The following is a 15,903-nucleotide window of genomic DNA, read 5'->3' as shown; positions in this document are numbered from 1 at the left end:
TTCGAAGCAGTGAAGAGACTTGGTATTTTTACCTTTGCTTTATTCTCTTTCGGGAGGCAAACATGATTATTTACAAGAAGACGCAGCGTGAAACAAAGCAGAAGTAAAGAAGAGCAAAAAGGGGAAAAAGGGCCGAACAAATGATCATATAATGGTCATCAAATTTCAATTTCAATGGCCGATCAAATGATCATATTTGATATCACAAAGGATTTCCGGCCACGTGCGGTTGGAATACATATGATGACCTTTGATAAGGGCAAAAGTATCAAATGAAGTATCACTTTCATTTAATATGTAATACTGTTGGCGCAGTAGTTTTACAGAGGAATTCATTAAACCGAAAGTGGAATTGGATCATGAAATAAGAGAATATTTTACTACAGGCTAAATTAAGATAAAGTTTTGGAAATTAATTTGAATTAAATTAAGAGTTTAAAATATCATTACACACACACACACACACACACATTAATTTTGAAAGGGTGTAATAACATGTATGGCTATACTGATTTTGGTATGATAATATGCTCACGTTATTAAAGAAATGCCCAGACTCTAATAAAATTTTAATTAATTAAAAGTTTGATTTTTTTTTTCAAATTATTCACCTATACCGAAGTACTTACTACACAAGCTGTAAATAAAAATCAAATTTGGCAGCTTTAGGGCTAAAGATTTGAATAATTTTTGCATCATAAAACTTATGAAAAAAGGGTTAACCTAAAAACAGTGTTTTGTTAACTAAAGAATGACTATACTACTAATTTTATTCTTAATATTTGGTAATGTTTTAAAGAATTTTTGTTTCTTTTTACTTCATTTCCTTACTCTTTTTGAGGGAATTATAAGCAAAGTCCTCTCAGATATTGATTAAATTAAGAAATATATACAATATGCAGGATGATTATATTTAGTATTCAATAATTTTCAATCATGCTGGTTCGTTCAATTAACTCACTTCTGGATTAATGAAGTTTCAATCATTTTCATGTTTACTTCAAGGTTTAGAAAGCTGAAATACTTAACCCAGTTTCTAAAACACTACATCTAATTTGAAGTTAAAAATATCTAGATTAAGAAAGCCATAAGAAGCTATATATAAATTTAATTGAAATGCGATAAGAATTTATATTCTGAAGAAGCAGCCATAAATAAAAGGAAATGTATATGTCTGTCTTTTGATTATATACAGGATAGTCTTTTCAGATTTGGTACAAATATATTTTAGAGGACTGGAATATGCATCTCAGAGATATTTCAGGCGCAAGATAAATGAGTAGATGGATACAAGACTTCTAAAATAGTTGAATATACACAAAATAGTTTGTGATAAATGTTACCATGCGAATTTTTAAATACCTCACTGAAGGAGCTACGAACTGAAATTTAATTAAAATTACATTAAGCAATTTTAATTGGAAAACTGGCCATCAAAAAGTGAACAAATTCAAATACATAGTCTGTCATAAATTTCATAAAAAGAAAGAGAAGAAATCTACTAAGATTACAACAAATATTTATCAACTAGCTGTCTTTGAAGACAAAGTGGTTCGCCGGAAACACTGTTGGTGATTAATTAAATTCCTTATACGGAATCCGATGTTCTTAATTAAACCAACAAAATAATTTTAAGCATCAAATTGTGACAGACATTAAGCACATTAAACCTGGCAGCTGTTTTGTGGCATACATTTTTACCTTCTAAAGTATACCAGATTTGTTGGCTCTAGGTCTAATGATCTGTCTTGTAGAACATTAACACAATTTCTTTTAATAAGTAGTGATATGTCTATTTTTACTGTTCTATTATTTAATGCAGTCCATATTTTAAAATAGTATGCAGAAATAATACAATTCCACAAATTATCACATATGATGCAATTCAGCCCTTTTTCTGAAACTTGTGATGAGTTAGCTCTATCAATCAAGCCAATTAAATAGTACGCATTCGGTTTTTTTTTTTTTTTTTTTTTTTTTTTTTTTGGTTGGAGTCAACTACTTTTACTTCTTTCATCCCAATATCTTTCATTCTTTAAAGTATTTTAAAATATGTTAGTTCGATAAATTTTGTAAATAAAATAGTTATCCTTTTTCTAGATTTTAGCAATCAACCCTATTTTTCACAAAGATATCATATTTAGAAATAAAAATAATTCATTTAACAATAAATAAATTATTCTGAAAATTCCCTGTGGGGTAGAGAGTTTGTACGTCATGTAGAAACATCTTTGTTAAGAAAGGAGACCAAATACAAACAACAATACAGATATAAAATGGTGACGTGAAATATCAATAAAATGCAAATAGATAATGATAACTGTATGGAAAAAGCATAAAGCCAGAGAGAGTTCATGATTATGTCAATGATAATAACAGATAACTGAAAGTTTAGTTTAGTTTTTGTTGCTGGGTTCATTAAATTTGATGATTTACAAATTATTAAAAAATTAATTTTGTTGCTAACTGTGTGAAGAAATCACAAGTGTCACAAGATGTATTACTAACTACTTCATTAAATTTTAGATATTAAATAGATGATTGGTAAAAGAGAAAAAAAAATAATAATGATGTTATAACAACAACTTTTTAAAAGAAAATATTTTTGGATACAAATGTAAGGGCATATTTTACTATATATATATATATATATATATATATATAGAGAGAGAGAGAGAGAGAGAGAGAGAAAGAGAGAGAGAATTAATTTAAGATCAATAAATATTAATTCAAAAAAATATCCCAATATATTATGAGTCAGTTAGTCTTACAATGTAATGAAAATGAATGGCAATGTACCAACAGAAATTTGTATTTGTTGCAAACAAATTATGTCTAAATTTAGAAAAATAAAGCTTTAACAGAGATTTTTAGAAAATTTTGACACATATCAAACCATGCTTTTATTTAACAAATTTATTCAGTAGCCTGGGAGATATAAAAGTAATAAAATATGGATTATTTTCTTTTAAATAAATTCACAAAAAAATATGATCAAAATTTTCCCCTTCTTTTATTCATAATTTAGCTTTAGATATGTAAAGGTGCCAACATATATTATCATTTAATCAGATAATATATAACATTAGTTAAAAGTGTGTAATAAATGTATGGCTCAATTTTTATAATATAACTGGATACAATAATTATTCTACAAAAATTATTTATTTCCACTTTGAACAATTTTTTTTAATTATACATACTAAAATATTTAACAAATTTTAGATGGAATGGTCTTTAATGTTTAAAATTTAGATGGTCTTTAAATGAAGGGAGGAGGGGAGGGGGAGACCAGTTTCTTCACAAAATTAAGCAATTAAAAGAGATTGTAATCTTAAAAGACTAAAAATGTGAATTTTATTTCTAATTTTCAGTGCAAAATATCTCATACTGGAAAGAAATCATGTTTTAATGCTTCTGGTAAACCTGTCGCATGAAAACAATTTTGTTAATTTTCTGTCTTTGCAAATATACTGGATATCAGAAAATTAAGATTTTTTTTGCAAATGATGAAATTTGTTTTGAATATTAAACAGCAAATATGAACTAAAAGCCAACCCTTAACTACTAAAAATGTATTTCTTGAAAAACAAAAAGCTTTAAAAATTAATCAAGCAAAGTACATAAACCTAAAAGTATCATTCATTGAAAGAAATGAAATACCGAATTTGATCAGAAATTGAAATCAAATACCAAAATTTATATTATCAGATATCAAATTTAAAATCTGTAGCATTTAACTATTGAGAAATTAAAAACATAATTCATGGAAATAAAAAAATAAAAAAATTCTTTCTTGACTTGTGAAAAAAATGTACACAAAATAATACTTTATTTTAAATTGTACAATAAGACATTTCAGATATATGAATCTATTTCTGAAAATTTTGTTGAATTTCAGAGCATTTTTTTTAAAGTGATGAAAATAATATTCATGGAAATAAAAAAATTATTTTTCCTGTTATAAAATTATATGGAGTAGAAAAAACTGAATATATATTCATTTTCATCTACTCCATTCTGGAGTTTAAAATTTACACTGCAAATGAGCAGAAAATGAAAATGTTTATTATAATATAGTTGGCATAGAATAAATTAGTTTTTGAATTAGAGTTATAAGAATTTTTCATTCTTTTAAAAATATCTAGCAGTAAAAAAAAAAAAAAAAAAAAAAACCTTAAGTAAGATTTTTAAAAGTTATAAATAATAAATTTCTAGAAAATAAATACAATATATTTGTAAAGAATTTTCAAAGCAAATTAAATTAGCAATGGCAAAAATTATAAATTATATATTATATTGTATCAATTTATCATAAAAATTACGAAGAAAGATTTACATTGCATCGTTTTATTGATACATTTGGAAAAATTGAAAATATGAAGCCAAATTAAATAAAAAGAAATGTTCCACAAATATTTACAGTTGCTGAGTATAAATAAAAAACAAGAGAAAAAAATTAAATTAAGACCATACTTTCATCACTCCTTTTTGAAATTTCAAGAATTCCATTCACCAAATTTTGGAATTCAAACAGAATTACATTCTAACAAAAATGATATCAAACAAACACATATGTAAATCCTTAATAATGTGTAAAAAAAAAAAAAAAAAAAAAAAACCTCTGATGCATATTTTTAGGCCCAGAAAATTACAGATTTAACATATGATTAAGAATTAAAAGCATTAAATCACCAAAACATTATAGAGAAACTAATTAACTGAAGGGAATATTCTTTTTATTCTATCAATTTGAGGGGAATTTGGTTAAAAGAAGCAAATAAACATGAAATTTCGGCAGCATATATGCAACATAAATAGAGATCTTCAAAATAATTGCCATTCCAATCATTGGATTTAAATTTTAATATTCTGCAATTTCTACAACTGCATAATTTTATGAATGAACGGAAGGAAATATGAATTCAGAAAATATTAATAATTCTATCCACTTTAAATATCACTAGCTGAGTAAAAACTACTCATGCATAGTAACATATTAAATATTGTTGAGAAAAAAAATATTAAAATAAAAAAGTATGTGGAGCAGTATAAGCAGATAAAAAAAAGTAGTCCAAAAGTTTTAAATATAATCAAAGGAATAAATATCAAAAATAATAATTATAAATACCCCATATATCACATTTTTTAAATACTTTTTACTAATGTCGTTCCTGCAGTATGACTTTTGCAGATTTCAATTATTGTTTTCTTCAAAATATTTTAAATATAGCAAAGAATTGATTTTTTTAAACATTATTTATAAGATAATTTTTTTAAATTATTTCAGCCAGACCGCCATTAAATGTTCTCATTGTAAACAAATCGACAAACCTAACAATAAAATGTGTTTTCTTAAAAAAAAAAAAAAAAAGAAAAGAAAAGAAAAAAAAAAAAAAAAAAAGATTAAGTTACTTATTTCAAGTTTTATCAAAATTTTAAGTCATTAGAAATATAGACTTTACAAATAATGCAATAATTTCTTATATTGCATGTTTTCAGTTCTCTCATGCAAATATTTGTGTAATAATAATTTTAAAATGCATTAAATAAATTGCATTCGGTTTTGATTTCTCTTTTAAAAAACATTTTATGAAAAATATAAATTTTCTATCAATGAATTCTTTAAGGTTTAGTCATTTAATAAAATACTCTGCTGCATTTTCCACAAAAATAAAAATAAATTTTAATGCAGGCATCAGATAAAAAAGAATGATCTTTTATCTAAGGCAATATTATATTTATAGTTTCAGAAATGGCTTGAAGGATATTTAATTTCATATGAATCTTTAAAAAAATCAAATTTTTCAATCATATAGAGTTAAAATATTTTAAAATTCAGCTATGGACATGTTTGTGTGAATAAAACAAGTCTAATAGTCACCTGACTCTCATTATGGCCACTGTCAACCAGAACATCTATGAAATCCATGCTCTTAGCAAATGCATCTCGTAGATTAACTCGATGGAAAGACACAATGCTGCCTTCTTTGCGTGCACGGTCAAGAGCTTCTTTCCTCTTAAGGGCTTTATCACGCCGCATCTGATTCTGATAAAATTCTGCAAAATTGTTGACAATGATTGGAATGGGCAGAGCAATGACCAGCACACCGCAGACGCAGCAGATGCTACCAACTAGTTTCCCTAGAGGAGTGGTAGGGTAAATATCACCGTAGCCGACTGTTGTCATTGTGATACTTGCCCACCAAAATGTTTCAGGAATGCTGGTAAACTTAGTCTCCTTCTCGTCTTTCTCAGCAAAATATGCAAGACTTGAAAAAATCATGACTCCAATGGCTAGGAAAAGCATCAGCAAGCCCAGCTCTTTATAGCTGTTCTTTAGTGTAAAACCCAAACTTTGAAGGCCGGTGGAATGCCTTGCTAACTTCAGTATGCGGAGTATCCGCATGATTCTGAATATCTGCACCACCCTCCTCACATCCTGAAACTGATCTGTCTGCTTGTTTGATTCAATAAGAAATGCCACAAAATAGGGCAAAATTGCTAAGAGGTCGATGATATTAAGGCCTCCTTTGAAGAACTTCCATTTATTTGGAGATGACAGGAAACGTAAGACATATTCAAGTGTGAACCATGTAATACAAACTGCTTCAACTACAGCAAGTTTGTGGTTGTCCTCTACATGTCCGTCTTTGTCTTTTTCTTGTAGAGCCGGTAAGGTGCCTAAAGTAAGTCCGATTGTCGATAATACAATGAATAGAATGGAGAGAACTGCTACAACCTAGAAAAACATATTCATTAAGAATATAGTCTGAGCAGGGATTGGGGGTCTAAAAATAAATGCAAAATGTAAAACTGTTTAATATACGGTAATCAGAATGGCTTCTTGGACCACTGTGAACAGCTTGAAAAATAAAAATATTAAAATGTTCAAATAATAAATGCTAATGGGGAAACATAAGCAGTTCAAAATAAAACAGAGCAATAAGCTTATATCAGGTTAAAACATGCATATCACATGGTTAGCTGACTTTATTTTCTGTTTGACAATATGAAATATGACATCACATGATTTCTCATTAACATATCTATGTTAGTTTGAGTGAAATTAATAACTGTAAATATTAATTTAATTTGTTTTTTGTTACCAAATTTAAAAATTTTAAATACAGCCAATGTTGTTTCTTAATTAATTTTTCTTTCAACAATTTACATTAATATCTTCAACAAATGTACAGGGTATTTGCTGATGTATCCCAACTGTTCCAAAAATATCACACACCCAATTAATGACCATTGCTTACAACAATCAGTGACATTATTTGAAATACATGCAAAAGCAAACTAGTTAATAATAAAATAATACTCTTCTTTCAGAAAAGATTTCTTTTTTATAATTTGATTATAATTAAACTGAAAGATTTAATTATTTTAAATGTATATAATATTAAATGAAAAAGTGAAATCTGTTCATTTATCCAACAGGGATTGTAAAGAGTAAAGTTATGCCCGAGTATACATAAACAGCATTAAGTAATAAGTAAATAAGAAGTAAATTTTAATTACCATTTATAATATATAGCAAATTTTAAAGCTAATTATTCTCTTGGCATACTATCTCTAACATGATGAAACATTTTGAAGAAAAATTATTAATTTTAAATGAAAGTGAGTATGTTTCTGTATTTCAGAAAAACAGTCTTCATTTGTTTAGATCTAGAACCATCTTTCATCTTTTATTGGCTATACATGCATTCTTTTCTATAATGAAAAAGGAAAAAATATGAAACAGATACTCATTTCTTTCTTAATTCACTGAAAGTCAGATTTATAAATTGTCGATGGTTTCACTTTTGAACATTTAGAAATGGGATTAAAAATACTGGAACATTTTAATCTGCCTAAACTGAAGAAGAAACCATGGTTTGCACTAAGTGTAGCCAATAAGAACAAACAGTGTTGATCGTAATTGTATTTAGGAAATACATTGATATGCTGTCAGTTCCAAAATAATATAACTCTAAAATTTGAAAAAAATCAAGATATTTTGTTTATGCGATTACAAACAATCTCTCAAAGAAATATGAAAATTTTTCTCTGAAAATGAGACAGCTTATTTAACCTTCTAAATACTATTTCAGCTAAGTATGTAAGTTTGAATTGGTGGGTTTGCCTATAATGCAAATGAAGAGTGCAGATTGTAAAGTGAGTTGTTATCAAGGATAAATTGAGGGAGGGGGGGGGAGAGAATGTCTGTTAATCATTTTGACCAAGACTAATTGTTTTTGCTGGATCAATAGCTTCAAATGATAATTGAAAGAAACAACTTGAACTTTACTTGATGTATTCAGAAAGTGATGTGCATTAGTAAATTAGTAGATCATATAGCAGTTAAATGAATTGAAAAAAAAAAAAGACTTTCATTATTTTATTCAAATTATCTAATTTAAAATTTTAAACATAATACTGCTTTGGAATACAATTTTTTAAAGGAAACAAAATATATTTTAAGGAGAAAAAAAATTCTGAAGTAAAAATTGTGTAGCTATTTTAATATTTTTATTTAAAATTTCATTTCCAAAATAAATATCTATATCATGATTAGAAACAGAAAAATAAATTCTATTCTGAAAATTTGTTGAATAAAATCTTCCTCATTTCCCTTTTCAATCAAAAATAAGCCTTTCATTTGAAATAAAACTTAATCATAAAACAAGATAAGATCCTTAATTTTAAAAATTGCAAATGTGTTCTTTTATACAATCAAAGCAAATTTTTCTTTTTTCTTTTTAAAGACATAAATCTAACAAAATTTTATAGCTTGTCTTTTTGTAATTAAAAAAAGAAATTAAATGCTTCCAATGTTTAACAATTATATATATAGCTCTTTAGAAAACAGATATTAATATTATCTATAGATGCAATCAAATACATTATTCAAAATTTCAAATCTATCTATAGCTACAATTATATTAAAATTAAGTTATATTTAAAGACAATGAAGATCCATTTTAGAGTAAATTATTTATAATCAATATTCTAAACAGCTGAAATAAATATTATTTTTACATAATATTACAAATTAAAATAGCAAACACAAAATATAAGTTGCATGCATGTTTAAAAGAATAAACTTAAAAGTTTGTTATTAATTTCTAAGAACCAATTAGAAATTAGATTGCCTTAAATTTAATTGGAATTGGTTTCTTCATAGTTTAGAGCAAATAATTGAACCAAAGCAAATTCTAACTATTGATGTATTCTTAATCTTTTAATATGTTAAATCCATTAAAATTTTATTTAAAAATGAAAAGAATTTTTAAAAAGTAATAAGAAAAAAGTGCATTAATCTAAAATAGATACGTTTATTCTGATATGGCATAAATTAACCAACCGAAATAAAGTTATAGCTATTGCCACAAGTAACTTTTTTTTAAAAAGATGATTTTATTGAAATAAGCCAGGTTATTTTACTTCAATGTAATGGTAAATGTACTACTCTTATTACATTATTTTCATTTACATTATCAGTTTCTAAAATATATAATCTCATATGTATAAAATTGCAGGATAGAGTTTTCTAGAAAATACATTAATCTGGAACATTTGAAATCTTTTGTGCATATTCATAAATAATCAGACATTTTGGTCAAGATTATGTGAATGTGCATGTAAAAAGTTCATCTAATATGAATAAATTTGCACAATTTACAACTTTCTTAGAGTAGAGAAATCAAATGTAAAACAAGAGAGTATTTCAACCATTGAATCATTAGTTGAAAATTTACTTCTGAAACTGTTGAATTTGTCATTATTACTGAAATATCAAAATTTTTGTTGGATTAATTTGTTACATCAGCCCCTTTCAAGAAATTACAAAAGACTATTGAGGATGGATCTTATAATTTTAATTTCTAGTATATATAATATCCATTAAACCCATATACATAAGATATATTAAAACTGAGGACTAAGATTCTATCACCAAGCCATCATAATAATAAAAGTTTATGGGAAAAATTGTATAAATTTAAATCAATGAATTTTACTTAACACAGTAAATATTCTGTCTTTTTATTTATTTTTTATAGCCAAATGTTAAAGAAATTTAAAATCAGTTTATTTAATATTTGTGATTTTTATTCCCTTTTAACAAGGAAATTGATATTACAGGTTAAAGAAAGTTTAAAACTTGAGAGATATTAATTAGAATGAGACAATATTCTAGATAGCAAATTATGTCCGAAGAAGTAATTAACAATTTTTAATTACAATTATGAAAATTTCTGAATTTGAAAGATAAGCAGAACTAAAAAATCAGATTCTGCAAATAAACTTTTTTTGGGGAAAAAAGACAATAAATTGTTGAAAAACATCTGTAGATGAGATATTTCAAAACAAACGGCCACAAATGTAATGGAAGGAGAAAATTATGCATTTCTGTAATGTGTAAACATATTACATAATAATAGGAATTATTTAAATAAATCTGAGAATGCTTATGATTAAATGTTTAAGTATGTATGTAAAGAATTAAATAACTATATTGTATTAAATGCTTCAGTTCTTCAGATGCAATTAAATCAACTGATATACAGTTTATCTAAAAATAAAATAGCAGAAAATGTGTTGGAAACTTCTGGAAAGAAGTTAAAATAATTCTTTTAGGGTTGCTTACTATCAGTTCAATGGACATTACAATGAATGAACATAATGATGTTCAATGACATTATAGTTATTGAGAAACTGTAATTATCAACTAAAGGTGCTAATTATTTGTTGAAATGAACTGACTTAAGTAATTTAATTTTTTATATCACATTTGCTTTAAGACAGTATCAAGCTATTCAAGCTGAAAATGTTTATAATACTGTCACAATGGATATTCAAATTATATGTTCATGTCAGCAAACCATGTAATAGCAGTTTATAGCATAACTGAAAAACATAACAAAAAAAGCATGTGCAACGACTCACGGATGCAGACAAACATCTTATACAACAGCCATCAACAACAATTGCATGCAATTTCCACAGCGACGATTAGTTGAGCCACTTATCCATCTGAGGATTCGTGCATGAGAAATAGACATGCAAAGCCAGTAACATCTGAAGCTTCTGTGAGAACAGTCGTTTCTCTGCCCATTCCAACCAACATCAAATGACGACATTGAAGGCATTGGTGGAAGAAGATACGTTGCATGTTACTGGAAAATAAGTGAAACATTTGAACAAAATACACTTCTTTAAACAAAATAAAGCAATGCAGGCCAGCGGGATCAATTTTCCACAACAACATAAGCATGACATATATGGTTTATTAATACTACCTCTCTTTCTGACATTGACCAAACAGCCACTGCAGACAGTAAACAGTAAAGTGCAGTAAGAATCTTTAGATGTTTCTTCTTTAGCAGTGGTCCTAGCCTTTTAATACTCAAATATTTAAAGCTTACTTTTTAACAGAAAAATTAACATCAGATTATACTTATTTGTGTTGAAAAAAGTTTTAAAAAATTAAATAATACTGAATATCTTTCTAATCTTGTATAATAATTTATAAGCATTAACACACATGCAAAGTTGAGAAAGAAAAACAAGAAAAAAAGCAAAATCAGTTTGTGTAATGCAATTGAAATTCTGCACTGAAAATAAATACATCAATTAAAAATAATAAAAAAGATTTTTCCTCACGTCTTTTGGTTACATGTCATTTATACTCACTCTGGCGGCCAATGAAGATGTTGGTTTTTCTAATAAATCCCAAAGGCATTTTCTGTAGGGTGCACACCGTCCAACTCCAAAGTCTTCTTCTTCCCTTTGTCTCAATGATTCTGCTTCTTTCCTCATTTCTTCATAAACGTGTTCCTTCTTCTGATGGTACTTGTGCTGACAACACGATTCCAGATATAATTCATCGATTCCCCAATATACCAAATCGTCACTGAACGCCAATACGCACATTTCCTCCACCAAATGAAGTTTACCAGTGCGATAAAAATTAATTACAGCGCTAAAAGAACGAGGATGACGGTCAAAAAAATATTCGTTGTCAACCAAACTATAATCATCACACAATTCCATAATAGCTTCATGGGTGTTGCTTTCCTTCAATTTCCCAAGTCTGGTATGAGGTAAGTGTTCTAAAGTTCGCCAAAGAACCTCATGTTTTACTCCTCCCACATTGATAATGACTCTGCGATTGAGCGCTTTGCTCCGGATAATCATGAACGACTCTTGAGGTAGAGACGACATGGACCTGGAGTGAGCACGATTTTGTTGCTGCAGAGGGCCCATAATTTGGTGTTGGACACCATATGGCTGTACCTCTTCAGCAAACTGGGGATGGGGAGTCATCGTTGGTGGAGGTGGTACTGTAGGGTTAGGGGTGGAGGTGCTTTGTTGCGTTGCTGGCGTCAATGTAGAGAATCCAGAGCTCGCCTTTTCCATTTTGTCCGAACTAGTCATCCTCATTGCCCTCCTCGTCTAACTACAGGGCAAGGAGGGCTGAAATCACAGCCAACAGTCACACTGACACATAGAAAAGACAAGCTACTCATTGGTTTTGATTAATTTTGGAGGTGTGCACGTTTGCGGAGCTTCATCACTTCTTATTATGTCACTGGAACAGACAGTACTTTGAATTCCAAGAAATGTGTGATAACATGCCTCTGCATTATGGCTGTTCCAGATGACCACATTGGAAATGTTCACTGTAGAAAAAAAGTTTTATTAAGAAAAAAAATAACAAAAAACAATCTGAATGCATTAGCTAATTTTAAATATATATTACTTAAAATTTCTATTATGAAAATTTCTTTTATTAAAATTAGAATATTCAAAAAGAACTGTGAATGCATTTGAAGTTTGTTGAAAGATAGGTTACACACTTCACAATAGTATTTCAAATTATCACAAAATAATTATAACATGAAAGATTCTTGCATAATAATGGCGAATCTTTTTTCAACATAAATATTATAAAGTTGTTAATATCAAATTAATACAGTCATTATAATATGATATTGCAATGATACTGTACTTAAACTGTGAATATATTTATATTTCACTTAACTAAACTGAAGTTTTATGAATGATTTGTAATATTAAATGGCATTGTGTTCAGACAGTTCATTTAAAAAAAAATTAAAGCAGGTTTAGTAAATATTTATTAATGGACAACATTTTTCTGAAGTAATATTATAATTTTTCAGGATATAACCATTCTTTTTTTTTTAAAAAAACATAATGTGGTCAATTATTTTAAACACACATACAATAAATACTTTATTTAAAAAAATTGGTCAATAAATTCTAATCTCTATGTAAAAATAATAATTATTATTATAACTGAATTTCACAGCATATTATTTTGCAGCAAATTTATTGATACACATTCTTTTATTTAAAAAATAATTAAGATATTATAATTTTATAGCAAGTAAATAGAAAGATTATTCTTCATATTCAAATAAATGAAAATTCAGTTATTTTACATATTCTTTTTATTTGTCTCTCTCTTTGTAATAATAGTATTGAATTCACAAATTGTAAGTAAATATTTTATATCAATTTAAGATGTCCTTGCTATAAATTTACTATTTACTGACACAGAATATATATATTAAATAAAGAGAGCTTAAAAAAAGCAACACTCAAGAGTCAATTAAATAAAAAAAGTTTCCAGAAAATCTTATTCATGATGAATCCAGAAAAAAAAATATTACACAACTAAATCCCCATACTTGAATGTTATAAAAGTTTACAATTTATAATTTCAAGTAAATAAAATTAAAATTTTTAATTTAATTCTATACCATGAGATTTTAAAATCTGACAGAAAGTTTTTTTTTTAAAACTATTTACAGGATTAACAATTTTACAAGTTCAATAAAATATTTCAGAAGTTCATAATTTCAACACTATATTAAATATTTATAATAACTAAACATTAATAAAAATATAATATTTCAGTCAGAATGGTTGCTGTATAACTTTGAAAATAATTTTTTAAATCTGTTATTAAGTTTTGGACTTTAATTTGTAAATATCACACACACATAAAAAATCAAACATTTCTTTTCTTATTCTGTTTTTGATTTTCAAATAAAAAGAAAAATAAAGTTTATCAATGAGGATTCATATAAAAGGAAATGTGACAATAAAAGATTCTAGGTGTATATGAAGTATTTCAGAGAATGACCTTGAAAATCTAATTTTAATTCATTTACATAATTAAATATATAACTTTTTTTTTCAAAATAAACAGAGATGTTAGTTTGTATACAATGACTCATATAAATATTCATTTTTTCCAACATAGGCTTTAAATAGACTGCAATTTGCCTTTTATTTATACTGATTATAATTATACTTACTAATAAAAAAAAGAACTGATTTTAATTAAACTGATAATAACACATTTTCTATTGATAAATAAAATCAAACTTTTCCCAGAAATTTGAAAACTGTGATAAATTTCTATTTAGATTCGAAGCATCTATCTTTTTAACTCTAAATTTCATTTTTCTTTTACTTGTTGAAGAAAAAAACAGAAATAAAAATAATTTTGATTTTTGTAAAATCAGAGTAAATCATTTAAAGTTTTTTTTATATAATTGATACAGAGAAAGTTCTAATGAAAAATGTTAAAAAAATAATAAGAATTAGTCCAGAAATACATAAATAATTAAAATTAAACTGAAGATAATAATAATAATAATAATATATTTCAAAAGAGAGTCGATTATTTTTATTTGCGAGATTACTTTCGAATAAAATAAATCCTTATTTTAATTTCTTTTCCAAGCACTGAACAAGTACTGTAACTAAAATAATTTAATTTTTTTCGATTAAAATTACAAAGCTCGTTCTTGCTAAATTCTGTTAATAATTTACATTAAATAGACATTAAAATTTCATATACAATTGTAAATCATGTTATTAACTTAGAAAAAAAAACGATAATCAAACAATAAACTTTAGAATTGTTCTAAAATATAAATTTTCAAATAGATGAATCCCGTTATAACGTCCTATACATACCACAAAATATCCAAGTTGTTCATAAATTAAAAACAAATATGTCACACATTCCGCTCTAAAAAGAATTACGACGTTTATAAATTTACACATTTGTTGTTCGATATTTTTCCAGAACATTTTTCCCACTGCACTTTTTAATCATTCGACAAAAGGCAGCAAAGGATGCTAGGTTTTGGTAGATAAAGGGATAAGGATCAAAACAGCAGCATCTGCCAGTTCATCACATTGAACAAGAGATGCACAACACCCGCTTCTTAGTCAACAATCAATAAACACTGCAGTTACATAACAATCCATCTTACTGCTAAATGTGACTTTTGTCCTAGTACAGTATTCGATAACTAAACCCACCATCACATCCAGAATGAGATAAAGAACATGCGAGAAATCACAACAAATGAAAAGATGAGCCATAACTACCTTCCCGACTCGTTATCAAATCCTCGCTCTCAGCTGCTTCCGTGGACTGAAGCATCCATGATAGCGCTGAGCGGATACGAACTGCGCCAAACGCTGAACATTCCAACAACGAACGGCGTGATCTCCATCGGACAATACAACACTGCTGTTGGCTTTTCCAAATACAAAAGTGGATGGGATGTCTAACATAAGGTTTAGGGTGCTCTATGGAAGTATAAGTGGCTATGAAAAGAAAGAGAATAATTGACTAGAAGGAGCAACAGCCTTCACGAGTCGGCTCTCACTACTCTACTGATACACTTGCTTTCTCCACAGGTTAACGGAACATGTCCGTGTTCTCTAGCGCTGTGCTTCCCTCAGATCGATTAGTACTTAACGGAAAACGTGTATATACTATGCATGTGTGGCAGTAAAATTCGTATTATTCATACTGCAGGATCCATGGATCTGAATTATCCTGGTTCCCATTACTTAATT

The 15,903-nt window shown here is 27.3% G+C and overlaps 1 protein-coding gene across 2 annotated transcripts in view; it reads right to left on the bottom strand.

The window, feature by feature from the left end:
- Positions 1-15,698, bottom strand: part of LOC129963640 (potassium voltage-gated channel subfamily B member 1-like) — a 58,248-nt gene extending 42,550 nt beyond the window's left edge. For both annotated transcript variants that reach the window (XM_056078129.1, XM_056078130.1), the window contains exons 1-3: positions 15,427-15,698; positions 11,686-12,674; positions 5,885-6,742 (exon numbers count right to left, since the gene is read on the bottom strand). In XM_056078129.1, coding sequence (XP_055934104.1) covers positions 5,885-6,742; positions 11,686-12,435 — 1,608 coding nt within the window. In that variant the 5' untranslated portion in view covers positions 12,436-12,674; positions 15,427-15,698. The remainder of the gene's footprint in view (positions 1-5,884; positions 6,743-11,685; positions 12,675-15,426) is intronic.
- Between the last annotated feature and the right edge of the window lie 205 nt (positions 15,699-15,903).

Source organism: Argiope bruennichi, chromosome 3 (genome assembly GCF_947563725.1).
Source record: "Argiope bruennichi chromosome 3, qqArgBrue1.1, whole genome shotgun sequence".
In the NCBI taxonomy this organism is placed as follows: Eukaryota; Metazoa; Arthropoda; class Arachnida; order Araneae; family Araneidae; genus Argiope; species Argiope bruennichi.
The sequence above is the reverse complement of the archived record's forward strand: the minus strand, read 5'-3'. Positions and strand labels throughout refer to the sequence as shown.